The sequence below is a fragment of the Daucus carota genome, chromosome 1 (genome assembly GCF_001625215.2).
Source record: "Daucus carota subsp. sativus chromosome 1, DH1 v3.0, whole genome shotgun sequence".
NCBI classification, from domain to species: domain Eukaryota; kingdom Viridiplantae; phylum Streptophyta; class Magnoliopsida; order Apiales; family Apiaceae; genus Daucus; species Daucus carota.
Genome location: NC_030381.2, coordinates 27,331,684 through 27,350,309, shown reverse-complemented (window position 1 = coordinate 27,350,309; position 18,626 = coordinate 27,331,684). Strand labels below are relative to the sequence as shown.

General features: G+C 35.2%; 2 protein-coding genes across 3 annotated transcripts; one reads left to right on the top strand and one right to left on the bottom strand.

The window, feature by feature from the left end:
• The first annotated feature begins 7,536 nt into the window (after positions 1–7,536).
• LOC108193375 (receptor-like protein 9DC3) lies at positions 7,537–10,065 on the top strand. The gene is made up of 2 exons (XM_017359996.2): positions 7,537–8,215; positions 8,366–10,065. Exons 1-2 carry the CDS (start codon positions 7,537–7,539, stop codon positions 10,063–10,065), a joined length of 2,379 nt encoding a protein of 792 aa, XP_017215485.2.
• A 2,382-nt stretch (positions 10,066–12,447) lies between these two features.
• Positions 12,448–18,274, bottom strand: LOC108206653 (uncharacterized protein At4g06598). Of its 2 annotated transcripts, none has more exons than XM_064094544.1 (5): positions 18,134–18,274; positions 15,995–16,741; positions 15,198–15,277; positions 14,992–15,114; positions 12,448–13,093 (listed from the first exon to the last, which is right to left on the bottom strand). In XM_064094544.1, the coding sequence occupies exons 2-5, from the start codon at positions 16,711–16,713 to the stop codon at positions 12,891–12,893; spliced, it is 1,125 nt and encodes a 374-aa protein (XP_063950614.1). In that variant the 5' UTR covers positions 16,714–16,741; positions 18,134–18,274; the 3' UTR covers positions 12,448–12,890. The 2 variants fall into 2 exon arrangements, with proteins under 2 accessions (XP_063950614.1, XP_017232533.1); XM_017377044.2 differs by having other exon boundaries at positions 14,992–15,124; positions 15,202–15,277.
• Positions 18,275–18,626: the final 352 nt, after the last annotated feature.

The window sequence follows — 18,626 nt, the reverse complement described above, 5'->3', positions numbered from 1 at the left end:
TGCCAGGACTAACATAATGAATAGCACAGTCACATCGTAAGAGCAAAGGTTCAAACACGTCTGATTTTCTCAAGTGATTTAAGTAGCTATGTATTGTTTCACTGGTTCGTAGCTGCACTTGCATAATTTCAACTTGATGAGGGAGTAAAGAGAATAAGAAAGCTTCAATCATAACTGAAGCACAAGAAAATACAGGCTACAAAGGAATTTGTGGTAATAATCTAAAGTCTAACTCAAGTACAAGGCTACGGTTCTAAAAGTCTTGGTCCTCGTCAATACATACGCATTTAAAGTGAGCGTTGATATTTCTCACTAATCTTCTTGTGCTCTAAATTACATTTTATTACAACCCACAAATTAGTAGACAGACTAATATGGTTAGTTGAAACCATCACTCAGGAGAACAGACTATTACATTTGTAGTAATATGATCATCATTTGTTCGATCATAATAGAAATTCGGCTTTGTTTAGTTCCATCCCCAAGCTCTTTATTTCTAGAACATATTTGCTGATACTTTTTATTGTACGATTTAGAATAAATCCATAGATTTTCATATTCGGTGCTAGATGATTTTATGTACTGTTTTCATTTGATTCATAAACCAATGAAAAATTTGAAAGTGGGTCAAATTTGGCAGTGATGCCACCTTTCTGGACATGGTTTTCATGAACACGAACCCCAGTTGTGCCAATCTGCAGGTTTGTCCAAGTGGGTGTGAAGAAGCACTTGTCTGCAGATGGTCTAGAGTTCGAACCCTGTGTTCAATGTTTCTTTTTAGTTCGCAAAAAAGAATGTAAACTCCAATTGCTTCGTCATCTACTGTTCTGAAAGTGCTTCTATTGCAGCCACATATTAGTAGATAGACTACTACAACTTATCTAAAATGACCCATGTGCATCAACTCTAAGAAAAACAACTGTGCCTAATATACTATCTCTTAATATTATTGTATATTATCAAAGTACTCTCTAAATAAAAATTAGTAATAGCAGTTACACTGCTAATTTCAAATGATTATCCCCTCAAATGAGGGAGGCAACTTTAGATTCACCAAAAGTGCTTATATTGCAGTCCACGTATAATGACTAAAACCAGTCATGATCAGTAGACAGGCCATAATTATGATGGTTCGAAAATATTTAGTCGAGCTAGATCATTATTTTGGAGAAAAGACTTTCAACTGCCGTGTTAGCTAGCAGTTTTTGCACTGTACCTTTCCCTGTCTTGAAATTGGATCCCAGCTCCAAAATTAAGTAGCCTTCAGAGACTGATTCACACCATCTTTTATCATGTTTTATCCAGAATTAAGTAGTCATCACACAGAATCACTCAACATATGTATAAGGCACAAGCTTTTGAATTTTATCTGTTCTTAATTGGTATTAGCACGAGTAGGTGAGCAAAAAATTTACGTAAGGGATGTACTTCAACTTGGTATCCAAGCCTAGGTATACACAGAACGGTTAAATTAATTGACAGGACTGAACATAATGAATAGCGCAGTCACTTTATAAGAGAAAAGGTTCAAACACGTCTGATTTTCTCAAGTGGTTTAAGTGGCAATGTATTGTTTTACTGGTTCGAAGCTGCACTTGCATAATTCCACCTTGACGAGGGAGTAAAGAGAATAAGAAAAGATTCAATCATAACTGAAGCACAAGAAAATACAGGCTATAAAGGAATTTGTGATGATAATCAAAAGTCTCAGTAGCTCAAGTACAAGGCTACAGTTCTAAAGTCTTGGTCTTCGTCAATACATACGCATTTAAGATGGGTGTTGATATTTCTCACTAATCTTCTTCTTGCGCTCTAAATGGCATTTTTATTAAAACCCACAAATTAGTAGACGGATTAATATGGTTAGTTAAAACCATCAATATGGAGAAAGACTATGACATGTGTAGTAATATGATCATCATTTGTTTAATTTCCATCCCCAGGCTCTTATTTTCTAGAATATATTTGCTGATACTTTATTCGGTGTTAGATGATTTTATGTACCGTTTTCATTTCATTCATGAAGCAATGAAAAATTTGAAAGTGGGTCATATTTGGCAGTGATGCCACCTTTCTGGACCTGGTTTTTATGACCACAAACTCCAATTTTGGCTATCTGCAGGTTTGGCCAGGTGGGTGTGGAGAAGCACTTGTATGCAGATGGTCCAGAGTTCGAACCCTCTGTTCAATGTTTCTTTTTAGTTAGCAATAAAGAAAAAAAAAATCCAATTGTGCCCAAAAATTTCGTGAGATTTTTCACAATTGACCATGCATATGTTTGTAGCTTTTATTGCAGGTCACATATTAGTAGATAGACTACTGCAATTTATCTAAAATGACCTTTCTCTTTTGTCAGTTAATGGACTCATTCTTTACCGCAGCGTCATCTAGTCATTCTTTACCGCAGCGTCATCTAGTGCTCTGAAAGTGTTTCTATTGCAGGCCACATATTAGTAGATAGACTACTACAATTTATCTAAAACGACCTTTCTGCATAGTCAGAGTTATGATAACCAATAATGCAATTTTCCACATATTAATTTAATTAGTGTCATGATTATGATATTTAATTCTGGAGATACTCACTAATAGTTATGAGATACTAGAATTAATAGTTTTATGAGTTGATTCATTCTTGACAGAGCAAGGAATATTTATTCAAGTCATAAATGTGTCAGATACTCAGATTTGAATCTTTGTCATGCTTGTTAATCATACTAAGAAATGTTTTAAAAAAAATTGCACCTTATCTGGATAGGGGTTCTTGATGGCTGATGCCTTGATTTGTTGACAGAGGAGGAAAGTGGTTTAAACTATGGCCTCTTAACTTCTGAAGTCCATGATTGTAATATATGTCATCATTCTCACATGCATATTATATTCCATGATTGTTATGTTTCACTTCTGCGCTGCTTAGTCTGCGTGCAGCAACCTATTAAGCAAGGCTTTCCATCATCACTCTTGTGTTTACTCGAATTTGGTAAGATCAACCTCGTTACACAGTCTCAACTTGGTCACCAAAATGTTGTAGGCAGCTCTTCTCAAACAAAGTGATCAACCACTACCTCAGCATATCTGGACATTCTAGGTCATCCGTGAGAAGGTAGAAAAAATTTCATCCATTGTTTGCAGATATAGATTTATTTTAGGACACATTATCTAGTACAGCAGGCTTTAATTATAATTTTTGGTTACTTATGGAGGCGACATTTCTCTTTGTTTAGTTTCAGGCTCTTTCCTTCTACAACATATTGCTGATATATTGTTTTATACTCTTTACTCTATAATATTATGTCATGTTTTGTTTTAACATTTTAATGATTGGTGATTAATGAAAAATTTAAATGTAGGTCACATTACTTTTTGATGGCCTACCTTTCATGATCACAAGATACATTATGGGCAAAAATTCTTCTTGTTTCCTAACATTTCCTATATAATCTTTGCTTGAGACTTGGTTGCTAAATTACACATTAAAAAATAAAAAATATCTTGTTAACGACCCTGATCCATAGCACCAACGGGAATTGGTGAGCTTGGCAGAGCAAGAAGCTGAATCACGATAGCTTGAATGCAATGCTTCTAAATTCTATAAAATATCATTATGCAATCATTATGTACTGGGGATAATCCTTCTATTACTGGATCTCTCGAGGCAGCTTTGTGTCGAACATGCCAACAGTGGCTGGACTAGTCTAAAAATGCAAAATAGTAAACCGGTCAATAGTTCATTTTGTAAAGCAAAGCAGCCTCTGTTGACTAGTCAATGATAAATAGTGATATTGCAGCAAACCGGTTATTAGTTCTTTTTCCAGCAGTCTTCTTTCTCTTTTTATTTTTCTTGCATATACAAATTTCTTCCCTTTCCTCAAAATTTTAGTCCTCGTTAATACATGCACATAATATCTCACCACTTTGTTCGTGTTCCAGATGGGCTTCTCTTACAACCACACATATTCACTTCTCAAAGTCTTAGTCCTCGTCAATACATACACAAAATATCTCACCAATTGCTCGTGCTCCATCTGTATCTCTTACAAACCATACATAATCGGAGAAAAGATAGTCAAGCGGATCTAAAAAGACCCTCACATTTAAAGCGGGTGTTGATATGTCAATACTGCTCTAAAACTGCTTTAGTACACAAACTAAACAATTTTTATATAATTAACCAAACACCCCATGACTAGTAGACAGACTAATAAAAGAATCTAAAGCAATATTTCAGATTTAACCACCTCAACTTAATGATTTCATTATTTCATTCCTTTTCTTGGAATTGTATTCCAGCTTCAAAGTAGCTCTCCAAGTCCCATCACCTTTTGATTCTCAGGTCTTGTTCTTCGTTTTTTACTACTCTATATATGCTTCTATTGCCATCAGTGTATTAGTGAAAATACTATAATTTAAATTATGGACAAAAATTGTAAACCGTAATCATAAGATTAGGAGAAAAAGTTTTTTCATTAATTGTGATTACACTCTCACTTTTCACATTAGGAGAGTTTTACCAACACTAAGAAAAGAGACAGTCTGCCCTGCAGAGTAAGCCTGGAGAATTTTACCAATACTAAAGGGGATCCAATTTAAGATGGTCATCAACAAATTATAAATGATATGTGTGCTCATTAAATCTGAAATTTGTGAATCTTTTTGATGAAATACAGCTTTAATGGACTCTTCTGAACATGCAGGGACTGACTATACATGCATGACAGAAAAACTTATTCTGAACTTGAAGCCCTGTTTTTAGAGTTTATATAGCGATATCAAATCTTAAACGATATCAAATATTAAACGAGAATGTCTTCAGTTTTCAGTTACTGCACATTATTTCTTGAATTTTATATCGAATCAATCAAAATATGAGCAGTTTTAACTTTGTAGCGGTCAGTGATAGTTTGTATTATTTCTTTCCTTTTCTAGAAATTGCATATGAGTTTCAGAAAGCAGCTAACAAAGATTATTCTCTTCACTTCTTCACAGCTTTAGTCTTTGCTCATGCTTCAAGTGAGCTTCTCTTATGATCCATCCAAAAGATTGCATTTTTTTTTAATTTCCTTGAAGGTGCAAGCAATTTGTATAAGTAGTTGAGAAACTTCACTCTTGTCATCGTCAATGCATTATACTTATTTTAGTGTTGTGCATGGAATTCTATCACAACCGATGCTGGAGAAAAACTCCCGGCTGTTTAATTACTCCCTCTGTTTTCAAATAATTGACGTTGACACCTTTGTACTCATTTTGACTACTATACATACGTGCATCGACCCAACATTCAACGTCAAAGGATAAATGATAATGAAGAATTTCATCTCCTGTTTTTTCACGCTCATTGTGATGCTCATCTTCTCCGTGCAACGCCACCAAGTTGCTTCCTTGAGTCCACACTTACAAAAAATTGCATTGTTTCGGTTCAAGCAAAGCTTCAGAATCGCCCCTCCTTCAAATTTCTCCTATTTTTCTTACTTTGAATTTCAGCCTATGACTTCTTATTTTTCTGTTTTCATTTCACTCATGTAGAACGTAAAAAAGAAAAGATAATAGAAATTACTAACCTAGTTGGACCAAAATAAATATTTTTTTGAGTGATTGCGGGATAACTTTTTTCTTCTCATTCGTTCAAGATATTAAGTGAATGAACCTATTCCGGAATCTACTGAAAGTAATCCTTTTTTTTAGGTTTACGTTGTCTCTAAAATAGAAATAGGATCCGAGACAATAAAAAAGTTTTCTTATATTCTTCCATAATGTAATCATTTTTAAAAGGTTTAATTTTTGAGTGAAGTTACACGGGGCAGTTCTTTTTATTAGTTTATAGAAGCCCCTGAGAGTTGCTCAATGAATCGGTTGATTGGAATCGCGAGATGGGTAGATGTGGTAGATGATGAATCAATTTATTTTTATACGCCAATTTCATGAACCAATGAAAAATTTGAAAGTGCATCATATTTGGCAGTGATACCACCTTTCTGGACCTGTATTTTATGACCACCTACTCCAATCGTGCCCATCTGCAGGTTTGGCCAAGTGGGTGTGGAGAAGCACTTGTATGCAGATGGTCCGGAGTTCGAACCCTGTTCAATGTTTCTTTTTAGTTAGCAAAAAAGAAAAAAACTCCAATTGTGCCCAAAAATTCCAGTTTTGTTACAAACATCTTTTAGTTGATGTTGGAGAAATGAAGGTTTAAGAAAGTTCAGAACATTTAATTAATTATTCCTTTTCTAGAAACTACTCCTTCTTGATTAACAAAGTCTTCGTCATCTACTGCTGTGAAAGTGCTTCTATTGCAGACCACATATTAGTAGATAGACTACTATAATTTATTTAAAATGACCTCTCTGCATCGACTTTAAGAAAACGATTATCCCTTCAAATGAGGAAGGCAACTTTAGATTCTCCAAAAGTGCTTATATTGCAGCTCATGTATAATGACTAAAAACAGGCATGATTAGTAGACAGACTATAATTATGATGGTTCGAAAGTATATAGTCGAGCTAGATCATTATTTTGGAGAAAAGACTATCAACTATCGTGTTAGCTAGGAGTTTCTGCACTATTTCTTTCCCTGTCTTGAAATTGCATTCCAGCTCCAAAAGTAGCCTTCCGAGACTGATTCACACCATCGTTTATCATGTTTTATTGAGATTAACACTTAACATCGCATGCTTGATCAATTCAGAAGTTCTGGTCTGTAAAATTCCAGGCTCAGGAACTGCTCTAAATCTGCTTTAGTACACATACTATACAATTTTTATATAATTAACCAAACACACACCATAACAAGTAGACAGGCTCATAAAAGAATATAAAGCAATATTTCAGATTTAACCACCTCAACTTAATGATTTCATTATCTCATTCCTTTTCTTGGAATTGTATTCCAGCTTCAGAGTAGCTCTCCAAGTCCCATCACCTTCCGATTCTCAAGTCTTGTTCTTCGTCTTTAACTGCTCTATATATGCTTCTACTGCAATCAGTGTATATAGAGTTTATACAGCGATATCAAATCTTAAACGAGAATGTCTGTTACTGCACATTGTTTCTTGAATTTTATATTGAATCAATCAAAATATGAGCAGTTTTAACTTTATGGCCGCCCGTGATAGTTTGTATTATTTCTATCATTTCCTCGAAATTGCATGAGTTTCAGAAAGCAGCTAACAAAGACTATTCTCTTCACTTCTTCACAGCTTTAGTCTTTGCTCATGCTTTAGTCTTTTCTTTCCAAAAGATTGCATTTTTTTTTTAATTTCCTCGAAGGTGCAAGAAAGTTGTATAAGTAGTTCAGACTCATTCTTGTCATCAAAGGATAAATGATAATGAAAAATTTCATTTCCTGTTTTTTCGCGCTCATTGTGATGCTCATCTTCTTCGTGCAATGCCACCAAGTTGCTTCCTTGAGTCCTCACTCACAAAAAATTGCATTATTTCGGTTTAAGCAAAGCTTCAAAATCGCCCCTCCTTCAAATTGCTCCTATTTCTCTTACTTTGAACTTAAGCCTATGACTTCCCATCTTTCACACCCAAAGACAATGAATTGGAGCATGAGTTCCGATCACTGCACATGGGAGGGAGTTAGCTGTGACCAGGAGACAGGGGACGTGATCGGGCTGGACTTAAGCTGCGGTCAGCTGCAAGGAGCCATTCTCCCAAACAGCACACTCTTCCAACTCTCTCGTCTCCGCTTCCTCAATCTTTCTCAAAATGACTTCATACTCTCCACTCAGTTCCCTCGCGAATTTGGTTTCTTTGCAAAAGGCTTGACGCATCTCAACCTCTCTGGTACTGGAATATCGGCAAGAGTTCCCTCAGAAATCTCTCATTTGTATAACCTGGTCTCACTTGATCTTAGTAGAAACTATTTTCCTCAACTTGATGAAGAAGTGTTTAAATCACTAATGCAGAATTTAACTCATCTCAGGGTACTTAATCTTCAATGGTTCAACATTCCTTCTGTTTTGCCCGTGAATATCTCTACTTCTTTAAGAGTTCTTAATCTTGGGGGAAGTTTTCTACTTGGAAAAGTACCCCAAGAGGTTTTCAACCTTCCCAACTTGGAAGCACTAATTTTAAGTTATAATTTCAACCTGACAGCTAAATTACCCGAAGCTAAGTGGGGAAGTAGCGCTACTCTCCAACACCTTGATTTTTCATACACCAACATAGATGGAGGTATACCAGATTCAATAGGCCATTTGGAGTCGTTAGACGGTATGGAACTCACCTCTTGTAATTTGTCTGGGCCAGTACCTCGATCAATCGGGCACCTTAGTTAGCTTGCTTACTTGCGCCTTGGTGGGAATAATCTCAATGGCCCAATTCCAACCATTTTAAACTTAAGGCTCATTGAATTACATCTAGACTATAACAGGTTTACTGGTGAACTGCATGAATTTGATTTTTCTCAGTCACAGCTGCGGTATTTTTCCTGCTCCAACAATTTACTCTATGGATCCATTCCACATTCATTTTCTCAGCTTGTGAATCTCACTTTCCTAGATTTTTCATCAAACAATTTCAGCGGGGTTTTGGATTTGGAAATGTTCTCTGGCCTTGAATTTCTAGAAAGTCTTGAACTTTCTCATAACAGTCTTTCAGTGAGAAGTACAATTATGGCCACTCTCCCTCCTAAGCTTAACCGCTTGGGCTTGTCATCTTGCAACATGAAAGATTTCCCACACTTTTCCAGAGATGCAGACATCTCCCTGGGTTTTTTAGACCTATCAGACAATAACATTGAAGGGGAAATTCCGCCCTGGATTGGGTCGGTGGGAAGGGGCTCAGCTCCCTATCTGAATCTTTCTCACAACGTACTAATAGGCAGTCTTGAGCAACTGCCTTGGGCTTATATTACTTATCTTGATCTCCAAGACAATAAGCTGAATGGATCATTGCCCACCTTGATGTGTAATTCCAGCTCTCTTCAGATTCTAAATCTGTCTCACAACAACTTGAGTGGTGTACTCCCCAGTTGTCCTACAAATTTGACTCGTCTTAAAGTGTTGGATCTGCGTATGAATAAAATTCAGGGCTACATCCCAGCAACCTTGTCAAATTTCCGTAACCTGGAAACTATTAATCTGAATGGAAATGGATTACAAGGAAGCATTCCTTCTTCTTTTGCTGAATTTCATTCTTTAGCCGTTCTTGATCTTGGCAGTAATCAGATAAATGATACATTCCCCCGGTGTTTGGAAGCTCTTCCAAATCTCCAAGTTCTTGTTCTCAAATCAAACAAGTTTTATGGTTTTATAAACACGAGTTCCAACATTGTACACCCATTTCCTAGCTTGAGAATCATTGATCTTTCGTTCAATGAGTTTTCAGGTCCTCTGCCAGAAAAATACTTCAGAAACTTCAAGGCTATGATGAATGGTGAAGTGAATAAGGAAAAGCGTAGTTATATGGAGCAGGAGTATTACAGTGATTCCACAGCTCTAGTGATTAAAGGCATGGAGATTGTTCTAGTCAAAATTTTGACTGTGTTCACAACTATTGATGTATCAAAGAACAAATTTGAAAGAGAGATTCCCGAATACCTTGGAAATCTAGTGTCACTTAGATATCTCAATTTATCTTACAATCATCTCACAGGCCGCATACCACGCTCAATTGGAAAATTGAGTGTGTTGGAGTCACTAGACTTCTCATCCAACCAACTTGAAGGAGAAATTCCTCAGGAGCTCACTAGTATATATTCACTTGCACTTCTTAATCTATCTTGCAACCACCTTAGAGGTCGTATTCCAGAAGGGTCGCAATTCGATACATTTGAAAACAGTAGCTATGCTGGTAACTTTGGGTTGTGTGGAAAACCCTTGTCAAAAAAGTGTGAAAAATATGTGAGGGCACAAGAAGAAGACGAAGAAGATGAGGATGAATATTACTTTTTCAGTGGTTTATGTTGGGAAGCCGTGGCGATTGGATATGGGTGTGGAGTGGTGCCTGCATTTATCACCGGGTACCTGATGTTGCTGGCAGGGAAACCAAAATGGTTTGCTGGAATCATTGCTAGAGAATTGGGCCTCAAGATCAGGAGGATGGAGATTAGAATGCCATAACTAAAGTTTGCTGTAATCTGTATCCCATTCCCAGGTCTTCACTGTAATACTATTGTAGTATCTGCTCTCATATAATTCTGTTAGCTTTTGGGCTATAATTATCTTTAGGTAGCTCTATATTTGTAACTGTGGAAGAACAGTAATGTAATAGGCTAAAATTTCCATTTTCCAGTTTGTTTATTTTTTTTACATTATTGATGTCTATAATAGGCTATTGTAGTTGCATACCAGTATTTCTCGATGTCTTTAATTTTTTTTTGCTTGCTACATATTATCCTTAATCACTATTATTGGCATTAGGTTAAAAGATGCCAGAGTGTGGAAGCATTAGGTTAAGGATCAAGAATGTGTAGCTGTGAATTGTATTGTCAAATTGCACAAGATGCATTACAAATTTACAATGGTAGTAGAGGAGGGCTGAGAATTAATTCGTTTAGTTCAAAGCACTAACGCAGAATTGCTTGTAGCAGAGCAAGAAGCTAAGCACAACTATAACAGTTTGAATTCTGAGGCTAATTTTGATTCTGCTTCTAATCCTTCCCCTAGACAGCAAGGTTAGGAGCAAGAGTGAGTCGATGTTTGGACATGAGATTAGGAATCCTATCACCTCTGAGGCCCGTGACAGATCAAACAGGGGACGACTTGTGCATTGGAATGAAAACAGAGCCTGATGCTGTCGAGGATGCACTCTAATGAATAAGCGTAATGATGATCATTACTCCGACCTTACTCTAAGTTAATATATCAACCTCTCTGCCAAGTTCATTCAATAAGCTCCCAATGAATTGGATTTTGTTAGTCTCTCCTTGTGAGAGTTGGTTTTTTTTCTTTTTTTATGTGTTTTGATCTTCTCCATGACTGAGGTTATAGATCGACATGATTTTTATGGGTTTGATTCAGGTTTGAAGGTTATTATGTGATCGCATCTATGGTCAATTGTTCAGAATAGTCAGGTGAAAACCAATCAAATGGAAACAAGTGTATATATTCAAATCATATTCAAATCGCTTAGTTGCCTCAGTTGCCTCTCCAAGAAGAAAAGATTCAACAGCGATACTCTTCCGCGTCTGTCCAATCTCGATTGTATTTATAGATGCCGTATCACTTTTAATTAATGAATTGATTCCTTTTTATCAAAAATAAAAATAAAAACTCGATTGGAAGGTAAAGAATTTTGGACTTTCAAACTAACTCGTGGTTATTCCTGGAGGGTGATAATATTATTAAATATTAACCTCAACATGTGTCTTAACGCACTAGTCCTAAACTATTTGAATTCATAAAATATTCACTTCCCTCCTTTTCACACTTGTCAATATAGTTGTATTTAAATATATTAATATTTTAGTATTAAAGACATGAATACCACATTTGTCTTAAACTATTTAGATCCATAAAATATTCACTTCTCTTCTTTTCACACTTGTCAATATAGTTGTATTCAAATTTATTAATATTTTAGTATTAAGGCATGAAGTTGAGGCATGTTCTATATTAATATATTTTAGTATTAGAGCAAGTCCAACAATGCCCTAAATTGATATCCTAAGTTAAAATTTAAAGTATTTGGATGAAATGTATGCTCCAACAATGTCATTGTGGTGCCTTAAACCACACAAGTGCCTCATTTTTGGGGCAATATTAAGCATGTCTTAAATTAATTTTCTTAATAAAATATTAACTTCTCGCCATTTCAATGCATCCCTTTCCTCTTACTTTTTCACTTCCCTTTAATACTTTTTTTTGACAGATCACTTCCCTTCGATACTAATTCAAATAAATTATTAGTTTAATAATAAGGCACAATTATAAGGCATGTTGTTGGAGTTCATATATCAAAAAGATTCCTAAATCATTAGGACACTTTATTTTATTATATTTGTAAGGCATTTTCTAAGACATTGTTGGACTTGCTCTTAGGACACATGTTTAAGTAGATGCATGTGTATAATGTCCTAAATCAATAGAATATCATATTTTATTACAATATATTTAAGGCTTCTGCTAGGACGCTCTTTTAGCTCCCAATTTCAAAAAGTTCTACTTTGGCATGATCCTGATGCATACATACTCCCTCCATCCCATCCAATTCTTTACACTTTCCTTTTTGGGTTGTCCCACCCAATTCTTTACATTTCAAAACTTACCAAAAATAGTCAATAGATCCCACCACCTCTCCACTTTTCTTTCCTTTTCACACTACTTTTATTCCACCATCTTCTTTTTATACATTAAAAATCAATGGGTCCCACTACTTTACCCATTTTTCTTCAACTTTTCAACTACTTTATATATATTTCTTAACTTCCGTGCCCAACCCATTCGATAAGAAATGGGTGGGACGGAGGGAGTATAAGATTAAATTTGCTAACACTACACATATGAAAGCCCAAAGAAAAATCTAGAGTAACTTGCAAATTTTAAGAGTACAAAAGATTAAATTTATACGTAGGGCATGCAACTTTTGAGGACCCTACAAGTTACTTGAAAAATAGGCCAAGAAACTAACAGTAATTTAATGAATTGGGCGATCTTAAAGTGACATGCTACCATGGATTCACCTCCGGTGACTCTCTGCCTTGACCGCAATTTCTGACAGGACCACCAGGTGCATATGAGCTACTAAATCAACAAAGATTATGACCCCCATAAAATAGGATGATTGGAACACAAGTGTGTAGACCAAGAAAAAAGGTAAAGACATCAGCACAAATAAAGAGATCTTCTCAAGCCAGCACCGGAAATGCTTAGACGTTTGGTAGTTGGCATCATAAGCAATATAAGTTGTTGAGCAAAGCATTATCCACCAGCTATGTATATAATACTTAGCTGTGTAATGGACCAGATATAGTGTCAGTGCCAGAACTTGAAACCTTGGGTTTCAAGGAAAGGGTCGCAAACTGAGAATCAAGTTCCCGACTTTTAGCACGCCGATGGCCGAAAGATGGTGGCTGTTGTGGAGGTTGCTGCTGCTGTTGATACAACATTCGCAGCCTTCCAATCTCCCTCTCCAGTACCTCATGTTCCACTGAGAACATTGACCATATTAGTGTTATTAACCAGACAGTATGATATACTTGAAAAATATCTAGACTATACACAAAACTGAAGAGGAAAGACAAAGGATTGCATACAAAACAGGGTAGGAACATTAACTACCAACTCAAGATGTAAAAGCCTAAATGCTAATTTTATATTTTATTTTAAAAGACACGGAGTGGCGGAGTTCTTAAGGAGGATTTAACACACACACACACATACAGATTCAGGTTCCACTTAGAGCCACCTTAATATTAGAACTTTAGAACAAAGTCATTTATTCTATAACATTATACTTTTTCTTAACATACATAGTATTGTACTTATTATGAAGTAGTAATATTTTTCATAATTGTTTTTTATAAGTTTTATGGTAGTTTGTGATATGTAGGAAAACAATTTATTCTTATACATGTGTTGTGAAATAAAGGGAAAACAACATTGTATTGCAGAAAACCATGTTTTGTTACTCACAAAAAAATATTGCAAGTTCTAATTTTGACTAAACTTATAAATTGATTCTGACCGATATGTGACTATATATACATATGATACACATTAGTTTAGGCATTTATATGTGATGATTTAGTAGATGACGGTATATGGACAAAACACAAATGATATACGAACCAGACAAATGATACGAGTTAATACCATAACAACAATATTGTCATGAATCGACCATTGATTTTTCTGATTTTGTAAATGTTTTAGTGATTTTCTGTGTTTATAGGCTAGGATTGTAGAGAAACAATTAAGAAACAGCGTTTACTACTAGAAATTAGCAAGATAACAGACATATTTGAGAGAATTCTAGAGAAAAGTACAGAAAAACTTATAGGAAAAACTAGGGTTTCAGAGAGAGAAGCAGTTGGTGGAAATAGATTCCATTTTCTGTATTCAAATTCAAGATAACAGAGTTTATAGGACTCCCAACACACACAAGTGAAAGACTAATAACAGACCAATCTAACCTTACTATACTGCTGCACAGTTATAGCTAATACTGAATAATACTAATGCATTCCTGACAGATATCGCCCTTCAAGTGAAGTCAATTTACCTTTTGTTTTATGGGTAAGGTCAATTATAATAAATTTATATACTCAAAAAGACACTTGTCCCACTAAAGACTCGAGCCCTTGACCTCTTGTAACCAAGGACGAAGAAAATAACCTCGTCAATACTTCTTTGTAGAACATGTCTACAGTATAAAATGCCACTCCATTTGACAACATGTTTGCATTCTCAAGATACAATATAAGCTAATGTGATACATATGCATCAAATCTTGTGCATATCATACTTCAAGCATAAACATTACAACAGCTTTTCTCCTATTAGTATACAATTTACCTGTGACGCTCAATACATGAAAAATCCAATAGTTCAAGATGTTTTGATCATTCAGTCTAAACGTTAAGACTATATGGAAATCTATTTTTCATTTCTATGACACAAGCTTAATGTTGTGTTTGGTTGGGGTGAATGAATATTTAAGGAATGGAATGAAATTTGAACTATGTTATGTACAAATGTTTATAACTTTCATCCCTTCCTCCATTCCATTCCTTACACCTTGTACTAGAGATCATGCCCCCAATTTGGAAAGGAATGTTTCATTCCATCCTGTACTAATTTTCTTCTCAAGTCTCATCATAACAATTTTGCAAATTTTTTGCCCTCAATTTTTTTCCAAAACTTTCCATCTGCCTCTACTATTTTCATTTATTTTGACTATTCAATTTCATTCCATTCCATTCTTCCAACCAAACACAACATAAGTTTATCTCAGCATAGCAGTAAGTTTGTTCATAATAAAGAATTGGATATGGTACCATGCAAAGTAAATATCAGTCAGATAGGGAATAAGGGATAGATACTCACAGTACTTAATAAGCTGCTCCTGAGTCAGATTTTCTAACCGCTGCTTCAGAGCTTTGTTCTCCATACTCAGAATCAGATTTTGTTGATTAAGAAATTCAAGTTCAGCTGATACTTCAGAGCCTTCTGCCTGTATCTTTGTAACAGAGAGGACATAAATATTTCTAATTGGATAATATAAAAAATTCATTTTAAAGTCTTCTTTATACTTGCCTGCAATGCCTGTACATTCCTTTCCAGTTCAGCAATGTATTGCAACTTTCGTACCCGAGAACGTTGAGCAAATTGTCTGCAAGCACTAATAACATATATAACTTTTCTCAAGCAAGATCCTGTGCTGTATGCATACTGAGCCTACTTCAAATTAGAATGAAATTTATAGTGTTCTTGATGGGTCATCCTATGAGTAGAAGATTTTGTTGAGTATTGACGGGTACCAGTGTTAATCGATCCTCTTGGGAGGGATTCTATTCTCTAAACGTAAGTAGGAGTGCTTGCATGACAGATTAAAGTATAATATAGAACACTTCATTGACAATTTACTGAATAATAAACTTACAAACTATCTAGAGACACATTAAAAAGCCCTTGTTCATTGCAAAAATATCTATCTACTTGCTTTATGGTGATAGTCATGTGTCAGGCAAAAAATAGATGTGTACACATTATTTCCATCAGAATATATCTAATCATAACCTAAACGTTTTGAGAAAAACATAAATCTGAAGTATTTGCTTGACAGTTGCTTCAAACAAATAAACTAAACTAGTGCTCCAGCTTTTTGGGTTTAAGCCGCTTCATGCTTTTAACTTTGAAACTAGATTCGACACATATAATCAAATATGAATCACACTTTGCAGACCCCCGTGATATATATTCCAGTTTCTGTGTACAACATATTTTAATATAACTTTATATTCAGCGAGGTACATACTTCAGCCTGCTAGAGGATATAGTACAATCAACTTAAACATCATGTAGGAAAAAACAAATGGAGTAAACATACTGTTTTGCACGCTTTGTGTCAGTTTCAGGTGCAGATGTTTTAGCATAAGATGAATCCTTTCTCTCTGACAAAGCTTTAGCATCATTCAGGCCAGATTCAGCTGAATCCAACTTTTCAATGGCTTTATTTGGAAACCAATCAGCTTCATCAGAAGCACCTGATGGTACTGAGTGACGAGGAACAAAATTGTCCTTAGCAGAAAGAAGTCCACTTGGATGTGCGGCATGTGCCATCACATTTGAAGGAGAATTCCATGCCCTATTATTATGTTTGCCAAAAGAGTTTGCCTCTGCATGAAGAGAGGTAATGTGATGATTCAGGTCTTGTGATTTCCATGAATGAATAGAGGACATGTTTCTTGACCTATACTCATCATGAGCTACATGGTCCATGTTAGCAGCATTAATTGCATCCACGTATGCAAAAGAGTCACTAGATGAACGCCGGTGACCTCTGGCAACAGGCGTTTCAGGCTCACTAAGAAGCTCGTCCAACCAAGAAGGTTGATCCTCTATCAGAACGCTTTCAGAAGAAGTGCGCTGGTGGTTTGAGCTCACATCTCTAGGCTTTGTCATACGTTTAGCTCCAGTGGCAGGACAAGGGAAATGATCAACATATACTGGGGGAATACTAGGGAATGGGCTTTTAGGGGGAAGTAAAGAATGCTTGCCATTGTGCATCATACTTCTGAAGCTCGATGGCCCTTTCGAGTTTGCCATTCCCCCAACACAGAGGATTCTTAGTATACTATACAGAAAGTAATTGTAGTGTTACTATATGAAAGCAAATGTATCAACTGATAATTTTAAACCGAGAATAAATACAAAACAGAAAAATCCAAAAACAAGAAAAGAATTTCTAATTGAGATCGAAAGGTATGCCATGTGCTATCATAAAATTATCTTAAAATTAACCGCAAAAGGAGAAACTTGATTTAAAGTATATAAACCTCTACAAATTACGAGCCATGTGACTCCCTGTAGATACAGTGTTAGGTATGGACATGTATGTAATCCACCATCATAACAAATTATATATCTCAGATAAATACTCAATCAAAATTTTAAGGAATCCATATTTTCTATTGATCCACATAGACCAAATACTTATTCGCAGATCTTTAAGTATATTGTTAAATTATAATCTTACAGTTACAACTATTCAACAAATAAAATTTAATAGAATAAAAAATTATATGATAGTGTACACAATGAGAACCATTGCAACGAACGCGAGTGAGTACCACAGTAACAAATATTATTCATCACAACTGCATGATGGGGAAAAAATTTAAAACAACTTAAAAATTATCAAACAGCAACATTGAAAAAATTAAATAGGTTATCTAACTTGTATGCGTAAATTGTCTTTGGTAAAGTAGTATATAGCTACAATCTAATATCAAACTACACAGTAAAAAAGGCAAACTTTTTGGACTTAAAAAAACCTCAAACAACTGGAACGAGTATATATATTACTAGCAATTATATTAGTACCATGGCAACTAATTTCACATGGTTTTACCTAGTAAAACAAACAGAATCCCGAAAATGCATGATTTTCCTCAAATAATCAGGATGACGAATCAATTGATTACTGTACATTTTACTTGTTTTTACCAAATCTTCTACCTCTGTGCCAAATCACTAATCACACAACAAATTACTCTCAACACTCTATTCCCTTTCATGACATTTTCCTTCAAATCAATTAAAAATCATATATATAAATATTTCACTTATTTTCGTTTAATCTTCTACTTAGTTAAAAACACTAATGATCATCTAAAACAAAAAACTTATAACATTGTATACACGTTTACTAAATAAGCAACAATAATACTACTTATACAATTATGCAAATAAACAAGCATAATTGTAGAGATACAGCGAGAGGGAGAGGGAGAAAGATACAGAGAGAGACAGAGAGAGGGAGAGAGACAGAGAGGGAGAGAGAGAGAGAGAGAGAGAGAGAGGGAGAGAGAGAGAGAGGGAGAGAGAGAGGGAGGGAGAGAGAGAGAGAGAGAGAGAGAGAGAGAGAGAGAGAGAGAGAGAGAGAGAGAGAGAAGTTAGAGCAAAGACAATTAAGAAATCAGTGAGAGATTCAATTAGATTGAATGAAAACAAAATTTAAGCTGACCTTATATGAGAATGTTATAAAGCTTAGATCTTTGAATTCAAAGACTTCTTTTCTATCTCCTAGGGCTGGGTTTCTTCTCCTGCTCTCTCCCTCCCTCTCTCCAAGTCTCCAACCCAGAAAGAGATGTTTTCATGCCCTTTTTATATCCCCCGGTAAGATTGTTCCTTATTCAAGGAAAATAGGAAATATCTCATACATTATTATGTCAAGATGAATTTTCCATTTTCTTTTTGTGTTTTCCTTGATTAAAAGTTTAGTTATGCCAACTTTTTTTAACCAAATATTGCCATTTTGTGTTGCGATATTTGTACTGTTTTTACTAGTATAGCGGTCTTGGATATGTTCTAAAAAAGTATTTCTACCTTAAAGTAATTGAGTAGACTAAAAATGAAAAATAAATTAAAACTTACTAATAATTAAAGTGTTTGAGAAAGAAATAAATATTCAAAAATAAAATTAATATTATCAACTTTTTATAAACTTATTACAAGTG

Bases quoted from the DNA above. Each gene is read 5' to 3' on its own strand.
- LOC108193375 (XM_017359996.2), top strand. From the start codon at position 7,537: ATGAATTGGAGCATGAGTTCCGATCACTGCACATGGGAGGGAGTTAGC. The intron at 8,216-8,365 runs GTATGGAACTCA...AATTACATCTAG, and splicing joins CCATTTGGAGTCGTTAGACG to ACTATAACAGGTTTACTGGT.
- LOC108206653 (XM_017377044.2), bottom strand. From the start codon at position 16,713: ATGGCAAACTCGAAAGGGCCATCGAGCTTCAGAAGTATGATGCACAAT. The intron at 15,278-15,994 runs GTATGTTTACTC...TAGTGCTTGCAG, and splicing joins GACACAAAGCGTGCAAAACA to ACAATTTGCTCAACGTTCTC. The intron at 15,125-15,201 runs GCAAGTATAAAG...TCTGTTACAAAG, and splicing joins GGAATGTACAGGCATTGCAG to ATACAGGCAGAAGGCTCTGA.